Source organism: Cicer arietinum, chromosome 6 (assembly GCF_000331145.2).
Source record: "Cicer arietinum cultivar CDC Frontier isolate Library 1 chromosome 6, Cicar.CDCFrontier_v2.0, whole genome shotgun sequence".
Classification (NCBI taxonomy): Eukaryota; Viridiplantae; Streptophyta; class Magnoliopsida; order Fabales; family Fabaceae; genus Cicer; species Cicer arietinum.
In genome coordinates, this window is record NC_021165.2 from 15359375 (window position 1) to 15382701 (window position 23327).

General features: G+C 35.0%; 2 protein-coding genes across 11 annotated transcripts in view; one reads left to right on the top strand and one right to left on the bottom strand.

Moving 5' to 3' along the window:
* Positions 1 to 1056, bottom strand: part of LOC101500022 (cold-responsive protein kinase 1-like) — a 6159-nt gene extending 5103 nt beyond the window's left edge. The window contains exons 1-2 of one of the 8 annotated variants that reach the window (XM_073369892.1): positions 970 to 1056; positions 1 to 102 (exon numbers count right to left, since the gene is read on the bottom strand). In XM_073369892.1, the coding sequence (XP_073225993.1) occupies positions 1 to 67 (67 nt within the window). In that variant the 5' untranslated portion in view covers positions 68 to 102; positions 970 to 1056. Of the gene's footprint in view, positions 120 to 491; positions 926 to 964 lie in introns of those variants that run through there. The other 7 variants (XM_073369891.1, XM_073369890.1, XM_073369888.1 and 4 more) reach the window with 7 other exon arrangements.
* A 3120-nt stretch (positions 1057 to 4176) lies between these two features.
* Positions 4177 to 23004, top strand: LOC101501202 (mediator of RNA polymerase II transcription subunit 16-like). 3 transcript variants are annotated; one of them, XM_012717125.3, is made up of 16 exons: positions 4177 to 4782; positions 5794 to 5862; positions 7870 to 7958; positions 8150 to 8262; positions 8376 to 8477; positions 9643 to 9733; positions 10757 to 11350; positions 12722 to 13340; positions 13507 to 13586; positions 13903 to 13985; positions 14586 to 14822; positions 18378 to 18549; positions 19152 to 19660; positions 20284 to 20460; positions 20804 to 21178; positions 22141 to 23004. In XM_012717125.3, exons 1-16 carry the CDS (start codon positions 4502 to 4504, stop codon positions 22285 to 22287), a joined length of 3738 nt encoding a protein of 1245 aa, XP_012572579.1. In that variant the 5' UTR covers positions 4177 to 4501; the 3' UTR covers positions 22288 to 23004. The 3 variants fall into 3 exon arrangements, with proteins under 3 accessions (XP_012572579.1, XP_027191546.1, XP_073225984.1); XM_027335745.2 differs by lacking the exons at positions 4177 to 4782; positions 5794 to 5862; positions 7870 to 7958 and having other exon boundaries at positions 8146 to 8262; positions 9648 to 9733; XM_073369883.1 differs by lacking the exons at positions 4177 to 4782; positions 5794 to 5862; positions 7870 to 7958; positions 8150 to 8262 and having other exon boundaries at positions 8468 to 8523; positions 9648 to 9733.
* The last annotated feature ends 323 nt before the right edge of the window (positions 23005 to 23327 follow it).

The window sequence follows — 23327 nt, forward strand, 5'->3', positions numbered from 1 at the left end:
CAGCAGGAGTATGAGGTGGAGTCCTTTTCTTCTTGTTAGTTGAGGCTCCAAAGCAGCCACAACTCATAATGATCCTGGTATATGACTTCTCTTCAGCACAGCCTGCATTATAGACCGAACTGCAACATAAGTGAAGTGCGATTGGCACACTTTAATTGCAAACACTAGGATATATAACCATGAAGAAAACTGCAAAGGCATGGAATTGGGAGAGAACTCAAAAAGCACAAGCTAGAATAGACAATGTATCCAACTGAAATAGTTGAAACATTTATTCAACTTGACATTAATTTCTGTAAATTGAGAAATTTCCACGACCGAAGTCACAGATCTATGAAATTTTTTGTAACAACTTGAACTTAATATATGGACTCCAGAACTGAAATTTCAACAGAAGTCAACTAATTCATATTTAATGGTTCCTTATAATCAAAGGTTATCTATATATCTATCCTTCATAAGATTGATTTAGAACAGAAAAACATAACAACCTGTATGGTATAGTATAGTGTCTTCAAATCAAACACCAAACTAAAATCAAGCTAGGTTGCAAAATTCCCCAATTCCATCAGAGAAATTAAGAAGGAAATTGGACTATTTGGCTGAAACGAAAAAATAAAAAATAAAAAAAATAGAGAGAGAGTGCTGAAAACCTAATCTGGTATAAAAAGGTGAAAGCCTTGACAAGTCCAACCGAAAGGAGAAAATTGTGGTGAAAAATAGAAAATGTGAAATGAAAACAGTTGAATTTTGAATAGAGAAAAGGAAAATGAAAAAGTTTGAAAAAGAAAAGAGGTCGTGTGTTGGTGTGGTGGGGTCAACATTAAAGACTTGTTCGTTCGTTCGTTCATTTCTCACTCGGTTGTTTCCAACTGTTGCAGAAAACGACAGTTTCTGGTTTCAGCTTCGCCACCTGCGATGTGATTACATTACAGATAGACTTGTATGTTTTCTGAAACCTTACCTTACCTTAATAATGCACTCAAAATTAAATTCACGCCAATTAAGTTTAGGTAAGATATCCACCTCCTCCAAAGTTGGGATTCAACTTCAAGCGGTGTGAGGATCTCTTTAGTGGGTGATATATAAATATGTATGTCAATATTCTTTGAATTTTAAAAGATGGTATAACAGTTAGTTTATTATTGGACCACAGTATAAAATAAATTTAGTTGACCATTATTACATGTTAATAATGTATTCATTCATTTAAATAAATATGTGATTATATATATATATGGGTTATCATTTATAGTCAATCTAAAAGAAGTGAAAAATAAAATTATAGTTGAAAAAGACGATCAATTTTGTATTATTCTTATCCATGAGTCATATTGAATAAATTAGTTTGATAATTAAAATTAAGTTTTTATTTGATAATTTTTTATTGATTTATAAAATATTTATATATATCGTTAATATATTTATGACTTTTTTATTATCTCGAAATATGAATAGATAATATCTCAACTTAAGATCAATTTGAATTGTTTTATTTTTATTTTAATATTTAAAATTAATTTAATTTTTCTGTAAAAAAAACTGTATTGCAATTTCAGTTATGGCGATCAAGTTCAAAAAGTAAAAATGATGGTGATGAAGTAATTTTATATTTTGATAAATAAAATTTTGAAATTCACTGTCAGTTTGAAATATTTTATTTTGATATTTCATGTGTTTTTTTTCCTTTTTTGCTGTCCAAGGTATAATATTTTTCTGTATGCGCACATTTTCTTCTTTAGTTTTATATTAACCATTGTTTTTTACTCAAATTTTATATTGTCAATTTTATTTAAAATACATTTAACTTGTACCAAAAAAATTAATTCAATAGAATTATTTCTCGTGCAACACTAGACTCGTAATTTATTTTTTAAAGTAACTAAATTGAAATTTTGAGTTTGTATGGGACTCACCATGTGTGTATGCATATGAAAATTTTGTTCAAATGTTTTAGTTTTTATATTAAACGGTTGAACCCAATTCAACTATTGTCAATATATACCACGAACGTGTCAAGTGGAAATGTAGGAAAGTCATGGGTGCATGCTCTAAAATTATTCCTTGAAATACATGTATGAAGAATTTTTCCAATTTCCAATATTAAGGCTTTCTCTAACTTGCAAGACATTCAAATGTTTTGTACCGTGCAACACTCTTTTGGATTGCTGGATCAAATTACTTGTGATTTTATCATGTAGATTATATGAACTCTCAATTTTTAAATGTAACAATTGTGAAGTAGAACCAACATTGAAGGACATTTCAAACTTCAAGATGTGTAGACTCTAATTATTCAAATTTGATTTTTTTCGATAATGTATGGGTCAAAACCATACTCTTTTGTACTATCTTTGAACAAAAACTGCAGTAAATCATTTGGACAAGAATTTTATTGGGTAACTATCATCATAGAAAAAACTGCGAGCAATAAAATTATAATTCCAATAATAATATGGTTTTGACTTATTTAGGTTTATCATTTAAGTTTATGAGGAGACAATTTCTTTAACTTTTTGTTTCACAGTGATAATTAATAAGAGTTAAGATCGATTACTTTATCATGTTGACATATATTTTTCTAAACCAGTTTTCACTTATGGGCAATTATATGTTGATATATCTGAGTCACATCCAGAAAATATATGAAGTTGTTCATTCTAAATGACAATAATCAAATATGTGACGAGGCTATTAATGTAGTTTATCATGAAGTTTTTCAAAATGTGTAATATATTATTCCAAACAACATAACTTTATTTATGTTATCCAAAATTTAACTTATAATTTGAGTACAAGTTGTATTATATGTTGTGTATCGTTTTCTTGAAGATGACCAATGGTTGAAAATTCAACCGTAAAAGATTCATAGAAGATTAAGTGAAAATTATTCGTCTAATTTCAATGTAAAATGACACTCTTATGTGAGTTTTGCATTGTGAACAGTTTTTTTTTTTCTCATCTTGGAATCAATACGTCTCACCTTACGATGTCCATACCAAATATATTTTATGTTTTCTTTATTCCTCTTACCAACACCTACTCGTTTGTTGTCTCCTAGGTGCATTATGATCATGTGTGAGAGGCGCACAACAACATCATCAAGATATAAATAATTTTCTATAAAAGCTCAATTTAAGTTTTTTATATGCTTACATAAAGCTTATGTGATGCATATATAAACAAATGTTTGTACCATCCAAGTAATTAGAGCAAGAACTAATATAAGGAAATAATATCATTTACAAGCTTATTGTGGATCAAGCTAGATAATTATATTTATGTGAATTTTTTTTACTAAAAAAAGGGTGAAAAAAATAGTAAAAAAATTTATTGTAAATACATTTGTGGTGTGCGATTAATATCGCCGAGTTTTATTGAAAATAAGTAATATTGATGGTTAGATGTTATTAGAAGATATGTAAGAAAATGGTATAGGTGTGGTTCATCTCTGATCACTATAATATTTTAATAGAAAATTAAAGACATAGTAAATAAAAATTACATCATTTTGTTAATTATATCTTTCTCTCGTGTTAAAACTTTCCTATGTAAGGAGAAGATCCCAACTCATGGTTGAATAGGTAGTAAACAAAAAGTATGATACAAAACACGTCGAAGGTCTTGAATCAAATTAAGCGATCAAACTTTGCAATGAATTGTGGAACATATGGAAACATGGAAGTCAATTTTGGAAAGATGTTGCTCAACACCTCTTCAAATATCCGCTCATGCAACTCCATCTTTTTTAGGATTGAAAAGGGGCAAACTAATCCAACAACAAACAACACATCAAAATATTAACACTAGAATTCTCCGTTAAAATCCGCCCCCATCACGTGTCCTAAAATGCAATATGGACACAATTTTTTTCTTTAGACCATGGTTACACAACATTAGAGTTATGCAAACGTTACTAAGTTAAGATTTATTGTTATCGATTTTAAAACTTTCATTACCGTAATTCCAATGTTGATGTTGGGTTTGCCCGGAGACAAACCAACCAAATTGTTCATCATTTTATTGAACCTTTGATTATCAACGAGATGTGTTTAACTTATTCTAAAAAATCGCACGAATAACTCATTCCGTGCCACGACACTTTCACAATCCTGAACCGACAAAAAGTGTATAAAAACGACAAAAAATGGAAAATACGGCACCTCAAAAAAACAACAAAACAAAAGAACTCCGACGCAACAAAGCAAATCTGGAATAACTTTTGCTTGCTTTGTCCACCACTACACACAACACATCACCCAGCACAAAAACCCTAACCTCTCATCATCCTATCAAAATCACTCTTTTTATTAAACAAAATTAAAATCCCCCAAATTCCCATCCCCTTTCCCACTCACACTCACACTCACAACCCCTCTCTCTCTCTCTCTACTACAGTTGCATCTGTCGCCTTCAATTACGACTTTCCACCACCAACACTTTTCTTTCTCTCTCTTGATTTTTTGGGAGTATATAAATATTAGGGTTTTTATTATTGGGTATGAATCAAATCAGTGTCACAAAAGACTCAGAACAAGGCGAGCCCGTGGCTCAGTCTATACTGCCCCAACCTCAACAAAACCTTCCAAACGTTTCTGACAACACCGATTCGGTTTCTGCTCAAGAGCAAGAGGTTGTAGCAGAGGATAAATCGCCACCAATGGAACAACCAATGGATGAAGATTCGGTTATCCCTGCTACTGTTTTCACTATTATGCTTAAACAATCTAAGTCCGATTTGCAGCATAAGATGAGTGTTCCTGAACTCTGTCGCAATTTCAGGTCAGTTCAATAAGGAAATAAATGATTTTTTTTCTCTTTCTCTCTATTTCAAATTTATTGTTATAATTCATGAACTGGTTGAGCTGGAAATGTGTGGTGTGGATTCTAACTTGATTGATCATTTTGTTCAATTCAACTTGATGCTAATGTTTAGCTTTAGTAGTGATTTCTTTGGATATGTTTTGTGCCTCTTTGTTTTAAAAATTCAAAGTTCTTAGTTTTTGTTGTTGCTTGTTAGGGTCAATGAGTTGTTGAAATGGATCATATAGAACCAGATTTGGTTATTTTTGCTTCTTCTGACTTTACATGGTGATATTCATATATATATATATATATATGGAGTGTAATGAAATCGAAATTTGTCCGTTGGTTAATATCTTTGTTTTTAAAGAACAAAAACATATTGATTTTGAAATTTGAGGCTTTAATCTATGTCTAACACACAAAAATATAAATGAATTGCAGAAATATCACATTCAAGTGTCGAACTCGTGACATGATTTTTGTTCAAAACATTAGTTAACCGCTGCGACGAGATATAAATCTTTCACTTATGTTATATATATGTATATTTATGGGTGAAGATACGTTGACTCCAAGAGTAACTTTGAGATGAGTTATTCCGATTAAAAACTTATTATAGATACTGAATTTCACTAATCCAACTGTTGATAATATATAAATGATCAAACACATTAGTGAAATCATTGTTTTAATGAGTTATTAAGCAAAATAACTCATCTCAAAGTTACTCTTGTAGTCAACGACTGTCCACACTATTTATAAATATTAAATGTTGGGGACTTGGGGTGGAGCATGGGCCGCCCTAGTTTACAGTAAGCTCCGCCACTGGTGATAGTGTTTGAGTCTGTTTATGTAAAATTTAGATTCTGACATATGTTTGGTGTTCCAATAAGTTTCTGGAAAGTGAATTTGCTTGCGTTCATTTTTAGGCCCTATATGGTAAATAATTAAGGTGTTATCAATTTTGGTTTGTTTGTTTTTCTGCAGTGCTGTTTCCTGGTGTGGAAAACTAAATGCTATAGCTTGTGCGGCTGAAACGTGTGCCAGAATTCCAAGGTTTGTGTAATTTAGTTTTTACCCATTTTGACATGTTTCCTTCCTGAAAATATGACTATTTGTTTGGTGATGTCAAATAACTGCGATAGTGCATAGCAGGATATGAGAAAAACGCTATGAAATCCGATTCACTATGACTGTTCTGAGCATCTGCTATCCCCGTAGCGGCGATAGCAGAAATAGAAAAGATAGTGGAAAAAAGGATTTTATGTTTTCTGTTTTTAATAGACACTAAAAAAGAAGCATGTGACCACTTTAAAAAAATGTAAAAATTAAAAAGAATAACTGAAGAGCCATTGAGGATTGACTATAGTGAGTTCCTTCTCATGTAACAAAGCTACATTTTTTTCGGTTTCTTTTTTCTTCTATTCTCATTTTTTCATTTATCCCTTTCTTTCATCTCTTTTTATCTATTTTATTTTTGTTTATCTCCTATCTTTTATTCTTTTTCTTTCTTCTCTTTTAAGTTTTTTTGTTTTCTTTCTTCTATCTTCCTCTATTTATTTTATTTCAAATTATTTCCTTTCCATTCTCTTCCCCTATCTAATTTATTTCTTCTGTGATTCTTTCAGCCCTATGTTTTTTATTATTATTTCAGCCTTTTGAGTTGATGATGTCACTTTTTTTTTTTTTTAATTTATGTTTATGTAGCTTTTTTATTTGTATGCAACATAATTTTATTTATATAAATTTGATTTTTTTTTTAATTTATGCTTACACAACTTTTTTATTTGTATGCTAACTTTGTATATATATAATTGATTTATTTCAACCGCTATGCGGCTTCCACTATTTTCCCGCAACACTCTTCTATTTCTCATAGTGGATTTTTAGTTTTTCGCTATTTTCCACAATCCGCTATTGATAACACTGTATTTGTTACGCAAGTCATTAAGAAGAAGACTTTCACTTTGTATAATGATAGAATACTTTGATTATTTGATTTTCATCATACTTCATCAACAAAGTCAAATAGACTTTGTTTGATGGATATACATTTTATGCTTTATAATTATTTTTTCACTATATGCTATGATCGAAATGACATACGGCAAAAAAATATTGTGGATTATATATATAGCTTTTCATATAGTTAATTATTGATGCCTTCAAATTAGTAGGGTTATACAACATTTTTAATGGTTTTAGCCAGTTTCCTTATTTGTTTCCTGATGAGTTTTGCAATGGAACTTTATAGGTTTAGTATTTGGACTAATCTTGATGTTGTAAAATATAATTGATATTACATTAATAGATATTATATGCTTTGTGTTCTTAACGACCCTTTTCTGTTGTTACAATAACGTATTAACTAGAAAAGAGTGAAAAAGTCAATTAGATAAACTTCCAATCTGCTAATTTCCATCAAGCCTAGTCACACCCAGCTTATGCATCAGAATGCTTAGTACATGAAGTGCCTTTATTATATAAATGGAAACACCTTTCCAGTGAAAATACAGAGGACAAGGAATCTCGCAAACTAAAAAACAAAACAAAGCACCTTAAAAATATAAAATGAATGGAGTGAAGTGATGTTTCATATAGTGATGGTCGGTGTTATATGAGATTGAAGAAATTAAGTGTTGTTTAGGTGTCTTGATCCCTGTATTATTTGTTTGTTTTACCTTGTCTAGTATTAAGTAATGCTGTAAAAGTTTGCAAGCAGATTTTCGAATCGATATCAACACATTATATGTATATTAGGCACATGCATGTATTAGAGAACACTCTCAAACAAATTCAAATGTACCATGTGTATTGGAAAATGCAAAGGAGCTTGTTCAAGTACTATATAAGCTGAAATTTAATTTGTCTGAAACCCAAATAAATAATTAAATGCTCTTTTTATATTTGTTCAGTTGCGACTTTATTTTTATGAGCATGCACTAATGTTGTTTCGGTTGCTCAATCATGTAGATTATTGCTCATTATACTGGTTTTCTGCCACCTATGTGTTTACTTTTGTTGGCAATTTGTAGTGCTTATTAGTATTATCTCTTTTCCTAGTTCAACAGCTAATCCACCATTTTGGATCCCTATACATATTGTGATCCCAGAGAGGCCGACTGAATGTGCAGTATTCAATGTCATAGCAGGTATTTTGATGTCATTGCATCATTCAATGACCTTGGATGTTTCATTTTTGCTGTTTCTAATGCCAAAATATTATGAAGTTTGTGTTAGACTGTTTTTAAGGTTTCAGAGTCCTCTGGAATTCTCACTTTTGTTTTCGCTACTTTTTTTTTTCATCTGAAATGTAAGTTTTTTATAATTACATCTTCTGCAGATTCTCCCCGCGATTCAGTCCAGTTTATAGAATGGTCCCCTACCTCTTGTCCCCGTGCATTACTGATTGCAAATTTTCATGGGAGGGTAACTATTTGGACTCAACCATCTCAAGTAAGTGTGAACTATCAAGCTCATTCCTTGGACTACATAATCTAGCATATATTTCTAGTTTTTCTGGCTCCTATGTTCTACATCTTTGTTCTTCTGATAGTTTGTCCATTCAGGGGCCAGCTAATCTTGTCCGTGATGCTAGCTGTTGGCAGCACGAGCATGAGTGGCGTCAGGATATTGCAGTTGCAACAAAGTGGCTATCAGGAGTGTCTCCGGTATGCAGTTTCCTAGTCTTATGCTGATGTCATGTTATAATATTTTGTACGTTTCTTTTGGTGAAGTCTTGTATACATTTTTATTTGTCTATCTTTTCCCTTGAACTTTAGTCTTTAGTAGATATGCAAGTGATAGATGTGTTCTTTTTCTCCTCTCTCTTCCCCTTTCTTTGCTGGTTTGGTAGTTCTCAATCAACTTAAGTCTCTCAATGGTTAAACCTCTGAGCAAATAGGTTAGCATCTGCATCTTATAATTCATTAGAATGATAAACCATAGTTTCAAATTATAATATAAATTATTTTCTGGAAAAAGATCTTAAGCATTGTTGGAGAGACTGTTAGAACCAAGGTTTGCTTACCATTAAATTGAAGAGAAAAAGGAAAGTGTTGTAGTTTTGTTCCTCTTATTACTGTTTCTCTTCACTTCTGGTATGCGCTTCACATATGTAACCGATTCATCCATTTATCTTCTGTACTAGAATTAATACTTAATATTCTCTGCCTATTTTTTAGGTTTAGTATGAAGTCAAATTGAATTCTATTACAATAGAAACTATTAATATATTTCTATTGTAGCACATTATAATGTGAAGACAGTGACATAATTGTACGGTTCTAATTGACTGTGGAATTAAAAAACAATGAAACAGAGTCAATCAGTCAAATAGGCTTCATCGCAGTATACACGATTGAAACAGAGTCAAACAGCTTTCATCACACTATACATACTATGACGGACTAGTTCAACGGTACACAGAATTCTCTAAATATGGTAAAAAAATGACTAGAAAGAATTGAAGGTCTTCCCATTATTTTTATTATACAAAAATAGAATTTATCAACAATCAACAATTTATGAAGCTGCTCTTGGAGAGCTACCTTATCATTCTTTCACAATAATGTCCCATGTTTTCAGGTGTTAATTTTGATATATTTTTTGTCCTCTCTTTATTTCTTTCTGTGTAAGGATTTTTCTTAATAGTTATCGTGTGCAGCTTATGCTTAAGTGTAGACCTTTTAATCATATTCCAACACAGTTTGATAACATATTTTGGATATCATTCTTTTATAATTGTGGAGATTCTAATCCCATATGATTTTAATTGACCAAACTATTATTTGCTACTTTATTTTTAACCCGAATCAACTGCTTTTTGAAAAATAGTATAGGTGGCTATCATCCAAATCGAGTGCTCCTACAAATCCGAAGGTTACATTTGAGGAAAAGTTTCTTTCGCAGCAATCTCAAACTTCAGGTCACTTATCCTGTTTACATTGTTTTTTGGTTGCCTTTTTTGGGGTACTTTGGAGGTGTAACTTTGGGGAGGGGTAGTTGACCAGTTGGAAGGTTGAAACACTGACATCAGATTCAAGTTTTAAAACTTGGTCTGTTGTCAATTGGGCTGCATGCTCGTCGAATAAGATTGATTGCATTTTTTCTTTCCACAGTAATTTTGTTAGTTGCTGGTGAATGGCAATAATGCAATGCATAGAAGAAATACTACTTTTGTATTATTGCCAGTATTATTCCTTGTTTTGACATCGGAAACCATACGAGAAAGCATCAACTTAAATATTTTCTTTCCTTTTTTGTGGGTTGGTGATGTATTTTTTATAATATTGCTTCTATCATTGATGAGGTTTCTTTATGGAGGAAAGTCATTCAAGATAAAGTCATCTGGAATCCATGGGCTTTTGTATCTTTATTTTTGATTTGTTTTGTCAATAATACATTCTCCAATGGATTGACATATTCGTGCATTTATGTATCCTTGATGTTTTGAGACTTCTATTGCTTATGAAAAAAAGGGATTCTGCACCTGCATTTGCATCTCTTTTTAATTCTGCTATTGGTAGGTAGAGGTGATGTGTGATTTGGTAGCTGGTCAAACCGCTTACTAAATTCATGAAGACTTAAGTCTTTACCAAATTAATGTCTAGCCGAATGGAAGTTTTGACTAGGTATTGTAGTTGTGCCCACGCCAGGTCCTCAACGTGTTGGTGCCAAAAAAATATTTTTATAATCCAACACTGGAGTGGAGTGTCTCACGTGTTGTATTGTATGTGTCGAACAGTTGATGCCTGACACATGTTATACTCAAACACACCTCAAACTGAAGTGTCACTATCAGTGCTACTTAGATGCTACAATGACATGTAGAATTTTTTCTATTTGATTGCACATTGATTGGTCATTCATTACTATGCTATACGTATTAAATATTACTATCCTTGTGTATCTGATGTATGCCGTTGTTGTTTTTTGTTGCCCTTTTCAGCTAGATGGCCCAATTTTCTTTGCGTCTGTTCCGTCTTCTCATCAGGCTCAGTTCAACTTCACTGGTCCCAGTGGCCTCCTAGTCAGAATGGCTCAACGCCTAGTTGGTTTCACACCAGTAAAGGACTATTAGGTTGTGGGCCCAGTGGCATTATGGCAGGTGATGCTATTATAACAGACAGTGGTGCCATGCATGTGGCAGGTGTACCAATTGTTAACCCATCCACCATCGTAGTCTGGGAGGTCACACCTGGACCTGGAAATAGCTTCCAAGCAACTCCAAAGACAAGTACTGCTTCTGGTGTCCCACCTCTTATCTCACCCAACTGGGCTGGTTTTGCACCTTTAGCTGGATATTTATTTTGTTGGCAAGATTATCTACTATCTCAAGCAAAACAAGGAAAAAAGCTGACAGACAAAAACCTTGGTGATGCTGTACCTCTATACTGCTCACCAGTTTCAAATTTTTCAGCATATGTGAGTCCTGAAGCTGCGGCTCAATCTGCAGCTACCACTACATGGGGTTCTGGTGTAACAGCTGTGGCCTTTGATCCAACTCGGGCTGGTTCCGTGATAGCTGTTGTGATAGTTGAGGGTATGAAGCTGATTCTGACTATTTGCTTTCTCCTCATACAACTTTGCAACTTAATTTGTGCTGACGTGTGTGTGCCTTCACTGATAATGAATTTATTCCTCCATCTTCAATTCTTTTTCTGCTTCCTTTTTTTCCTCTTTCCTGTTTGTGGTATTCTCTTATAACATTGTAATTTTCATTGATCTTTATCGCACTTTTTCTTGTGGAGTTGTGATGAAGGTAATTTAGGTTCTGTGAAGCTTGATCGTGTTTATCATTCAGTTATGAATGTTAAAACCGTGTTTTAGGAACTTGGGACCCAATTTTCCCACCAGAAATTCTTTAATATTCTCCATTTGTTTGACCACCTACTGCTGCACTCCGTTAATGAAATTTTTATTTTCGTTGCTGAAATCAATTTAAATGATTATCATTAACTAGTTGATATGAACATATATATGGAGATAATGTGATCAATCTGTTACTCTTCCATTCTTTATATTTTTGCTATACAATTGTCCTTCAATATTGTTGCCTTCTTCTGTCAAAAAAAAGAAAATTGCTGCTTTCTTGATTTGGTGTTGGCTTTCTGTATACCATGTTATCTTTGTTCCACCCCCTGCCACAAGTTCAGGTCTTTGTCTTGATATGTTTTAAAGGGTTACAGATGATTTGAGCAAATCTGCTTGGAATCTGAGATTTGAAAGTTAAACCCATTTGCATACCATATGTCGTGGTTAAAGCCATCGGTTGTCATTTGAAAAGTAATCAATCTGTTATGAAGTAAAACAATTTGAAATATCCCCAAATGACAAGGTAATTTGAATATCAAATTGCTGCTTGCTAATGGACCAAAAGTCGTAAGTATGTAGTTGTAGTTCCCTTCTCTTTGTAGTGATGCTTACACTCTGATATGTTTGTGTTCACATGATCTTCTGTTTACCTTATGCTTGGGGCTATTACCTAGGTCCATTGAGCTAGGTTCAGTTTGGGTGTATTGTGCAGCTTCTCGCACATAATATTCTCTATGTTTTTCTGTTATGATTAGTTGCTAGTAATATTTTCTGTTGCGGTTAGTTTTTCAACTGAACTTGTTTTTGGAGTATGGACCTGTATAAATAGAGGTACAGCTTATTGAATGTTCAGAATTATAGTTCAGATTGGACTGAAGTTACTCTCAATTTCTCGCTCTACATTTTATCTCGTTTTTACCTTTTCTCACACTTGCCACTGATTCAAACTTACAATATTTACCTATCTAGCCTTCGTTTCACCTCTAGGTTGTCATAATGCTGACTCTAAAGCATGTTTGTCAGAATATTATGCCAGAGGTTTCATGTGAACGGAAAATTTTACTAAAATATTGATGCATAACTGATATTATCTATACAGGACAGTACATGTCCCCTTCTGATCCGGATGAAGGCCCATCAATTACAGGATGGAGAGTGCAACGCTGGGAATCTTCTTTACAGCAGGTCGTTCTCCATCCTATATTTGGGAACCCTACCTCTAGTATGGGTGGACAACCTCCTATGCAAACTGTTTGGCAGTCCAAAGTGGACCTGAGCATACCTCCAACAAATGATTTCAAGTGTCATCAATCACCTGCAATTGGAATGTCTACTGATGTGCAAAAGTTATCTGAGCCTGTTCCGGATAAATCCAAGCGGGTCAATTTTGATCCATTTGATCTTCCAAGTGACATAAGAACACTTGCGCGAATTGTTTACTCTGCTCATGGTGGTGAAATTGCAATTGCTTTCCTTCGGGGTGGTGTCCATATATTTTCTGGTCCAAATTTTGCACCAGTGGACAACTATCAAGTTACTGTTGGATCTTCAATTGCTGCTCCTGCTTTTTCTTCAACAAGCTGCTGTTCAGCTTCTGTTTGGCATGATACTGGCAAGAATTGTACAATATTGAAAATAATTCGGGTTCTTCCTCCTCCCACCCCTATTAGTCAAGTAAAGGCTAATTCATCAACTTGGGAGCGTGCAATTGCTGAAAGGTGAATGCTATAACGCTATTAATTATGTAATATGTTAACTGTTACTTAATATTCCTATAAATTTACAGCTTCTGCTGATTTTTGATCAACTGTGTCGGGTAGCGTAGTGATTTGTTTCTTTTGTCAATGATTTGCTTGGGTTTTCTGATATCTGTTAGTAAAACAGGTTTTGGTGGAGCCTTTTGGTTGGAGTTGATTGGTGGGATGCTGTCGGCTGCACACAGAGTGCTGCTGAGGATGGTATTGGTACGGACTTTCTTATTTTTTTAGTCTGTTAGAGCAGTTATGGATCCAACTAATTTTTTAGGACTATTATATATAATAAACTAACTTGTAGTTTCCCTTCGCCATGGTAAGTTTGCATCACTGAGCTCTCTTAGATTTATTTTCCTTTCCCTATTGGATTTTTGTTTCACAGTTCACCATATGGTATCTGAACTATGGGGGTCATTGTTTTACTTTCTAGCTTCTGTTGGCTCAATAGCTTTTCATTTTTTCTATAAATATTCTATAATGTTCATGCTGTACATTGACAAAAGATACTTTCTTTTCCTGGTTTCAGTTTCACTTAACAGCGTCATTGCAGTTTTGGATGCGGATTTCCATTCTCTTCCATCTGTGCAGCACAGGCAACAATATGGTCCTGTATGTTATTGTTAACTATCACTATTTCAGCATTGTGTTGTTGGCTTTCATAGTTTTCCCCCCATTTGTTCTTCAACTTCATCATTGTTAGCTCCAGAGGGTCTTGCTGCTTTTCTGTTAACTGTGATGAAATTGTACATTGTTTTATATCAACGGTTGACTGAATGTTTATGGATATTGAAGGACCTATAGTTTGGATTGAGGAGCCAATACTTACTAGTGGCAATCTTTTATTTGAAATTTGTACTTACGTTGTCCTCACTCCTCACACTAAATATCTTATAGATGATAAAAGAGCTTAATTTGATGTTTGATTTTTGATATTTGATCTTGATGTCAGTTAAAGGCTAAAATCTTTTATGTCCAATTTCAACCAGAATATAGTTTTTACTCCAGAAAATCCAAGGTCCTATTTTCAACCAAACATGCCCCATCCTTTTGCTGAGTCATTCAGATGAGAAAATTCTCATTATAATATAAACTATTGAATTTCTTCTCTTGGTTTCTTCTGCTTAATGTAGCATTATGCCATTATCAGATAGGCGTGTGATAGTGTCACTGCTTCTTAACCTAACTGAACTTGGTTCTATATGATTGCAGAGTCTAGACAGAATAAAGTGTAGGCTACTGGAAGGGTCAAATGCCCAAGAGGTCAGGGCAATGGTTCTGGATATGCAAGCTAGGTTGTTGTTGGATATGCTGGGGAGAGGGATTGAGTCTGCATTCATAAATTCTTCAGCATTAGTGCCTGAGCTTTGGCAAGCATCTGGTGAAACATTATCCAGCATTGACCCCGAAACAATGGCTGTTGAGCCTGCACTAATTCCTTGTGTTCAGGTCTGCTTTTGTTTCAATATGGAAACTTGTGTTCCTTATTTGTTTATTTATAAAATAAAATGTAAAATGCAATTTGTTGTGCTTCATTTTTGGTTTTTCAGCATATTCCTCATCTAGGCTTTCTTGGGTCTTGGTCTTGCCGTAGAATAGTTGTCAATCTTTGATAGTGGTGCAGAGTGGCCCACCGCAGAATTACTATCCTGGAGATAAAAAAACTGTAACTATACTTCACACCATAAATGTTCAAATATAAAAAATTGTACAAAAGTGAAGACATGATTAAAAATCAACATACAACCAGCTTCAATATATGGCTCCATAATGATGAAAATAAACTGCATCTGAAAGTCATGAAGTTTTCTGTTGAGCTGATTGAGAATGAATCACTCAGATGATATCACACCTGCACTGACAAAATACCCTAGTCCCAGCAGAGATTGGATCAACAATGGAAAACAGTTCACCTGAAAAATAGAGCTGAACTGTTTTCCATTTTTGAGCAATTTTATCAAGAAATTAAAACTCAATTTGGAGTTTCCATTCGTACTTTAAGAAGTGATAATGCTCGGGAATATTTGTCCCATCAATTTCAAACTCTTATGGCTTTCAACGGTATTCTACACCAAACATGATGTCCTAATACACTCCAGCAAAATGGGGTAGCCTAACGCAAAAATCGGCATCGCATTAACACCACACGAACCTTACCCATGGCAATGTTCCATTCCGTTTTTGGGGGGATGTAGTCTTAACAGCATGCTACCTTATCAATCGTATGCCGTCTTCTGTCCTTGATGGCAATATCCCCCATTCGGTCCTTTTTCCCCATACCCCTCTTCACCCACTACCACTTCGTGTCTTTGGGTCCACGTGTTCTGTCCACAATTTATCTCCTAGTTTGGACAAATTGTCAGCTCGGTCACTCAAGTGTGTCTTTCTCGGTTATCATCATTTTTAAAAGGGCTATCGTTGTTATTCTCCCACACTACACCGCTACGTTACATCAGCTGATGTTACCTTTTTCGAGTTTGTACAATATTTTAAACCTACCCATATAGCTACTGAGCCCTATTAGGACATTAATCTCAAACCTCCTCAAGTAGTTATCCCTATCCCACCCACTCATATTCCTATTGAACGTGTCGAGTCTACCCCCCAACCTCCACGACTACTACAAACATATCAGCGTCGTTGCTTATCCTCTGTTGTGCCTGTTCCTGTTCCCATTACAGACTCTCCTCCGACGCCAGGATCTGGCCCTGCCACCTGAGCATGACCTTCCCATTGCTCTTCGTAAGGATATTCGCATCACCCGTAATTCATCTCCTCATTATATTGATTTGTGTTATCATCGTCTTTCTCCTTTACATTACATTTGCTTGTCCTCCTTGTCTTCTGTTTCTATTCCTAAAACTACAGGTGAAGCATTATCCCACCCTGCGTGGAGGCAAGCAATGCTTGATGAGATGTGTGCTCTACAAAGCGGTGGTACTTGGGAATTGGTTCCTTTACCTCATGGGAAGTCGTTAGTCAGGTGTCGTTGGCTTTATACAGTGAAGGTTGGTCCTGATGGTAAGATTGATCGATTTAAGGCTCGTTTGGTAGCCAAGGGATATACTCAGATTTTTGAGTTGGATTACAGTGGCACATTCTCACCGGTTGTCAAAATGGCATCTGTCAGACTGTTTTTCTCCATTGCAGCAATTCGACATTGACCTCTTCATCAACTTGACATTAAAAATGCTTTTTTGCACGGTGATCTTGAAGAGGAAGTTTATATGGAGCAACCACCAGGGTTTGTTGCTCAGGGGGAGTCTTCCACCATGGTTTGTGGGCTACACAAGCCCTTTTATGGTCTTAAACAGTCTCCTAGAGCTTGGTTTGGCAGATTCAGCTCGGTAGTACAAGAGTTTGGTATGATCCGTAGTGAAGCCGATCACTCTATATTTTATCATCACTCAACCCAAGAGTGTATCTATCTTATTGTTTACGTGGATGACATTGTTATAACTGGTAATGAGCAGCAAGGAATACTCCAGTTAAAACATCTTTCAAATAAATTTTAGACTAAAGACCTTGGTAAACTCCGTTATTTTTTGGGTATTGAAGTAGTCCAATCCAATGATGGCCTTCTAATTTCACAAAGAAAATATGCTATGGATATTCTTGAAGAAACAGGCCTATTAAATGCCAAGTCAGTTGATACTCCTATGAATCCAAATGTCAAACTCCTACCCAATTAGGGGGAGCCTCTATCAGATTCAGGAAGATTTAGGAGATTGGTCGGAAAATTGAACTATCTCATAGTCACTGGTCCTGACATTTCCTTTGCTGTCAGTGTGGTAAGTCAGTTCTTAAATTCTCCTTGCCAAGAACATATGGATGCTGTAATCCGGATTCTTAAATACATCAAAAATGCACCTGGAAAAGGTCTCATTTATGAAGATAGAGGACATACTCAGATAACTGGCTACTCAGATGCCGATTGGGCAGGCTCACCCATAGATAGACGATCAACTTTCGGGTATTGTGTACTTGTCGGAGGAAATTTAATATCTTGGAAGAGTAAGAAACAAATGTTGTTGCAAGATCCAACGCTTAGGCAGAATACAGGGGCATGGCACTAGTAACATGTGAACTCATCTGGTTGAAAAAGTTACTGAAAGAACTTCAATTTGAAGAGGCCAACACAATGACACTAATATGTGATAATCAAGCTGCATTACACATTGCCTAGAATCCTGTTTTTCATGAGAGGACCAGGCATATTGAGATTGACTTTCATTTTGTTAGAGAAAAGATCGAATCGGGTGACATCACTAGCTTTGTCAATTCCAATGATCAGTTAGCATATGTTTTTACAAAGTCATTGCGATGTCTTAGAATTAGTTATATATGTAACAAGCTAGGTGCATTTGATTTATATGCTCCAGCTTGAGGGGGAGTGTTAAAATATTATATTAGAATGTAAATAATTAGATTAGATGGGCTGTAAGTATTCCGGTCCGTTAGTATTACTGTAAATTAAGGTTGTTTAATACCCTTTGTCTATATAAAGAAATTATGTTGTGTAGTCGAAACACACGGGTTATTCAATGTCTCTCAATACTCCTTGGTATTCAACACCATATATTACTCCTTGGTTTAAGGAGTTGACTTCGTACTCTCTCCTATAAAATGAGCACTCTTTCTTTATAATTTGGGAGTTAAGTTTTTACCAATATTTTTGTTGTTAATGAATGTCATGCATTGTGTAATTTTTATTTTTGAGAATGTAATGTACATAGTAAATAAGCTGTATACATTTTTTTGGAATAATGTTCTTGGGGATCGCAGAATTAATAACACTGTTTTTTTTTATAATCTTATATATGTTCTCTCTCTCTCTCAAAAGCTCTAGGAGGCTTGCATATAATTATGTTTTTTGTAAATAAATATGCTTATGAACCTTTCTGAGTGTGTTCGTACAGTTCTGAAGCTTTTAGAGCCTTTTTGTTGTTGTTTATTGATCGTCTGTAGTTGTTGTTTTTTATTTGTTTCATTCAATCTCTGCAGGCTTATGTTGATGCAATTCTTGATTTAGCTTCACATTTTATTACACGTCTGCGACGTTATGCAAGTTTCTGTCGCACATTGGCTAGTCATGCTGTGACTGCAGGCACTGGAAGCAACCGCAATCTGGTTGCCAGTCCCACCCAAAGTTCAGCAACTCCTGCTACAAGTCAGGGTCAGTGAGCACTTATCAGATGTTACTTTTTGGGGTTCAAATTGATCTGAAGGGACTCTCTTGGTTTCAAAAACTTTTTCAGCAGGGTGGTTGAATCGAGTCTCCAATTAAAGCGTTTGAAACTATATAGACCTATTTAAATTTTTTTAAGTATAAAGTACCTTTTTGAAAATTCTCGAAGAGTACTGGAATTTACAGATTAATTTAATTTTTTTATTACAACAAATAATTTGTTATATCCAGTTTTCTTTATTGTGCTTCTGTATGGAGATTCTCTGCAACCATTATAGCTGTTTTATTGAGTACAAAAAAAAAAATTCTTAGGGATAATCTTCCGGTTAGGCTTTTGCTTGACCCTCTCGGATCTTGGCATGTTGACGGGTCTCTGATTGGTACTATTGGAGTAACCTTTCGTCTTATCCTTATTGCTGTTCTGTTTTTTATAATGTAGATAGTTCAATCTGTCATCACTGTTAATCTACTTTAGAATCATATGTTTAGTGCTTCTCTGACTGCTTTAATTTAATAGTTTTAACCATTGGTGTGATCTTTATTGTTTTACAATTTAAATATCAAACTCAAATGATTACAATATTTTCTAGGAGGTCAAAATGGCAGCGCTAGCTCTATGGGGAGCACACAGTTGCAAACCTGGGTACAAGGGGCTATTGCCAAAATTAGCAACACAACTGATGGAGGGTCCAACCCAACTCCTAACCCCATCAGTGGTCCTTCAACATTTATGCCTATTAGCATTAATACTGGAACATTTCCCGGAACACCTGCAGTTAGACTTATTGGGGACTGTCATTTCCTTCACAGACTATGCCAGCTTTTGCTCTTTTGCTTTTTCTTTCGACGTACACAGCTTCCCCGCTATATGGGGGCTGCAAATAGAACTACTGATACAAATATACAGAAGTCTAATGCTCCTGCTTCTGGCAAGGTGGAGGAGATCTCAAAACCCGTTTCAGCTGTGGCCAAATCAGAAGATGGCCTGACTGGACGAGCTGGTCAGCTTATGTCTGGGTCAAAAGGAAGCGAAGAAGCACCTTCTGGACGTTCGAGATTGGGAAGTGGAAATGCTGGTCAAGGATATACGTTTGAAGAGGTATAAACTATAAAGTGATTAATTGTGACTTATATTTTGGCTACAAGTATTTTATGATTTGTGACCGACATAAATGTGTTTCCAAAGTTGTGTTCTTGTTCAGTGTTATTAAACCTGTACCAGGTTGGACAGGGAAACTGGTTGAACTGGGTACCGACCTATGAATGGTCTAGTTAGTATGTTAGATCAGATGTACAATAGACCCGACTCTGATATCATCAACTTGGGTAAAACCCGGAGCAAACCGTCAAACTTGGCTCGTCCAACTTGTCTGGTTCGCTTTAGTATTATGTGCACAGTATGCAAGTTGGTGATGTGAGTCAGAAGCACTCTGTTCGAAGCCTCATGTCAGACGTAATTCCAATTTCAATGCCATAAAAATTAACTCAAACCTTTTACCATCATGCTCAAGCATAAATCTGGGATTTGTACGTTAAAAAGTTATATTTAGTATCTTGTGATATAATATATATAAATACAATATATACTATTTATGTGGTCCGACTAGTGACCCATCAACCCAGTACCTTGGCCAAGTCAAACACCAGTCTAAGTCTAATAACACTGTTCTTAACAATAAAGTAGATTATAATTTTATTTTTTTTACTGCACTTATAATGCAGGTCAAGGTGCTTTTTATGATGCTTATGGAACTATGTCGCCGAACAGCTGGGCTGCAACACCCATTGCCAGTGTCTCAGGTGGGGAGCAGCAACATTCAGGTTCGGCTTCATTATATTGATGGAAACTATACCGTACTGCCCGAGGTTGTGGAGGCATCCCTTGGTCCGCATATGCAGGTAACTTCATATTGTTCTAGTTATTTTACAATTATCATATTTTTTAAATGAATTAAAGATTGGTATTTCATGATATTTTCTCTGCCTTCTTATGCTATTCAATTGATGATTTGCTTTGATGATGTACCATAAGGCTTGAAAGTGGCTTAATTACGTTTCTTTACATGAGGGCTCCCTTCTACAACAAAAATTTATTTCTGATTTAGTGATACAACAAATTTGATATTATTTTGTGGAGCTGTTGATGATTGGAAGTTAAACTTTTGATTCTTAGTCAGCTGTTTTTGTTTGGTTCTCTTTGTTTTTTCTTTGAATGTCATTGCTGAGACAATAAAATATGCAGAATATGCCCCGTCCTAGAGGTGCAGATGCTGCTGGTCTTCTGCTACGCGAGCTAGAACTCCACCCTCCAGCAGAAGAGTGGCATAGGCGGAATATGTTTGGTGGACCTTGGTCTGACCCCGAGGATGTGGATTTTGCAAATGATCAATCTAAAGTTGTTTTTTCTGACCCACGTGATTTGAGCTCAGTGGAGCATTGTGATGCCTACTATGGAACCCATCGCTTATGGCCAAGGAAGCGCAGGATGTCTGAAAGAGATGCAGCTTTTGGGTTGAATACTTCTGTGGGCTTGGGAGCTTATCTTGGTATAATGGGATCTCGAAGAGATGTTGTTACTGCAACATGGAAGACTGGACTTGAAGGGGTCTGGTACAAGGTAAGAAGAAATTTTGTTCATTTGTTATTGTTTTCTGTCCATATGTACATTTAAGGGTTGATTTTATAATTTTCTGAAGGCTCTAGAAAACTATTTTTGAAACCCACAGTCAACTTAGGGCTGCGTGAATTGGAAGATCCGGCATTTATAATTTCTCTAGGAATGTGAAAACCGAGTAGTTTGCTTCTTTGGTTCATAACACTTCGAATGGACAATGGAGAAATATAGATAGCTTTGTCCTGCTGACAGATGTTCTTGCATTGGTTTTCTACAATGTCAGTGCCTGTGTGGGTTGAAAATATAATTTTGATGAACCATGTTACTAAACAGAAAGAAAAAAAAGGGACATGCAGCAGCTTTAGATTGATCTAGGTATAAAAGATGGAGTCTGCTGGCATCCTGGTTTTACAGCGTTCAGCTTTATCTGACATTTAAGCTTGGGGGTTGAAAGAGTAGACATTGGCAATAGGTTACATGTCAGTCAATCCAAGTATGACTTTTGTATCGCTTACTGATCCCTTAATGAAAAGAAAGCTATAGTTAAAATATGGATAAAATGTAAGCTCAGTGCAGTCATTTACTGAAATACGAAAAAATAACATTACTTGACAATAACTTAATATCATGTGATTACCACTTGAGTACTTGATCTTTTTGCTGTTTTTAGATTATCATTTGGTTCAAGAATTTTTGTTTCTATGATGTGATTTTTATCCAAAAAGAAAGTAATGTAGTAAATAAATGCCAACTGATATTATAAGTGTTGATATTGACAGGTAAGTTTCAAGTGTCAGACTTTTGTCATCAATCATAATAAATTTTGTTAGCAAAACCATTCCCTTGCTGATGAATCTAAATTAGTAAAAAGCACTTGTTTATTCTTTTAACTGATGTGATATTTTTTAATAAAATAAATCTTCCGTGTCTTCTTTTTTGTGATTTTGTTTACTTCCATGATGCAGTGCATAAGATGTCAGCGGCAGACTTCTGCTTTCGCATCTTCAGGTTCTACTGCCTCTCCTAGTCAGAATGAAAGGGAAATGTGGTGGATCAGCCGATGGGCATATGGCTGCCCAATGTGTGGTGGAACATGGGTTCGAGTTGTATAGATGACAACATTATGGTATTATTATATTCCGAGCTTCATATTTGGGAAATGCGAGGCTTGCATACATTTGTGGCTAACTATGAAAGAATACTCAGATGAAATGTTGACTGAAATTGTACAGGAGAAGACTTTTAGATTTGCCTGACAAGCTGGTTATCTGTATATATTGTTATTGATGGTGGCCACACTATTTTGGATATGGATATTTTTCCCACTGATCACTATGCAGGGGTGATTTCAATCATTCAAAAATCCATTCAGACAGATCTCCATGTGTTTTAGGAGGTCACTTACACAAATCGCATTAGAAATCCGACGGATTATGCGTGGGGCATTATATTTTGTCTTGCAGCCTGGTCCTTGCCAAATATCAATCGTTGACTTCTGTAAAATATATCAGTGTTCGGTTATGCAGATTGTAAACCCTCTGTAGAACAATGCGTACCTGCTGTTTCATGCATGCTGATAAGATTCACAATCTCATCGTTGTACCTGATCCTATAGAATAGTTTTGTTCATTTGTTCAACTGAAACCATGTAACTATTAGCTTAGTTTCGTAATCGTACATTAACTGTATGTGGCATGGATTTTTTTTTTTTGTTATTGGGTATGTTGTACAATCCAATGGGGACTGGTTCCGGTTGTTTGTTGGTCATAGAATGTAGTTTTAGTCTGGCCTGACCACATGGTTGCTTTCAAAACAGTGTTTGAGAGTCACATGTTGTTGCTGCTCATATTTCAAGGGTAACCGTATTATGCACTAAAAAAGAGGTTTAATGCCCCAATCTTTTGAATTTTAATAACAATAGCGAATAACATATTTTTATAAAAAAATTGAAAGTAAAGAGTATATCAACTTGTGCTTAAAATTTAAGAGATTATACCTCTTTTTTTGGGATGCATGTTAGGGGCACCTTTAAATAAATCTACAGATTTATACTTATCGAATTTTTTTGGTTATGTAAATTTTTTGTATATGAAAGTTATATTGGGCAAATAATTTAGATTGAGTTTGGTTGATCCACAGTTTAGGATTGACT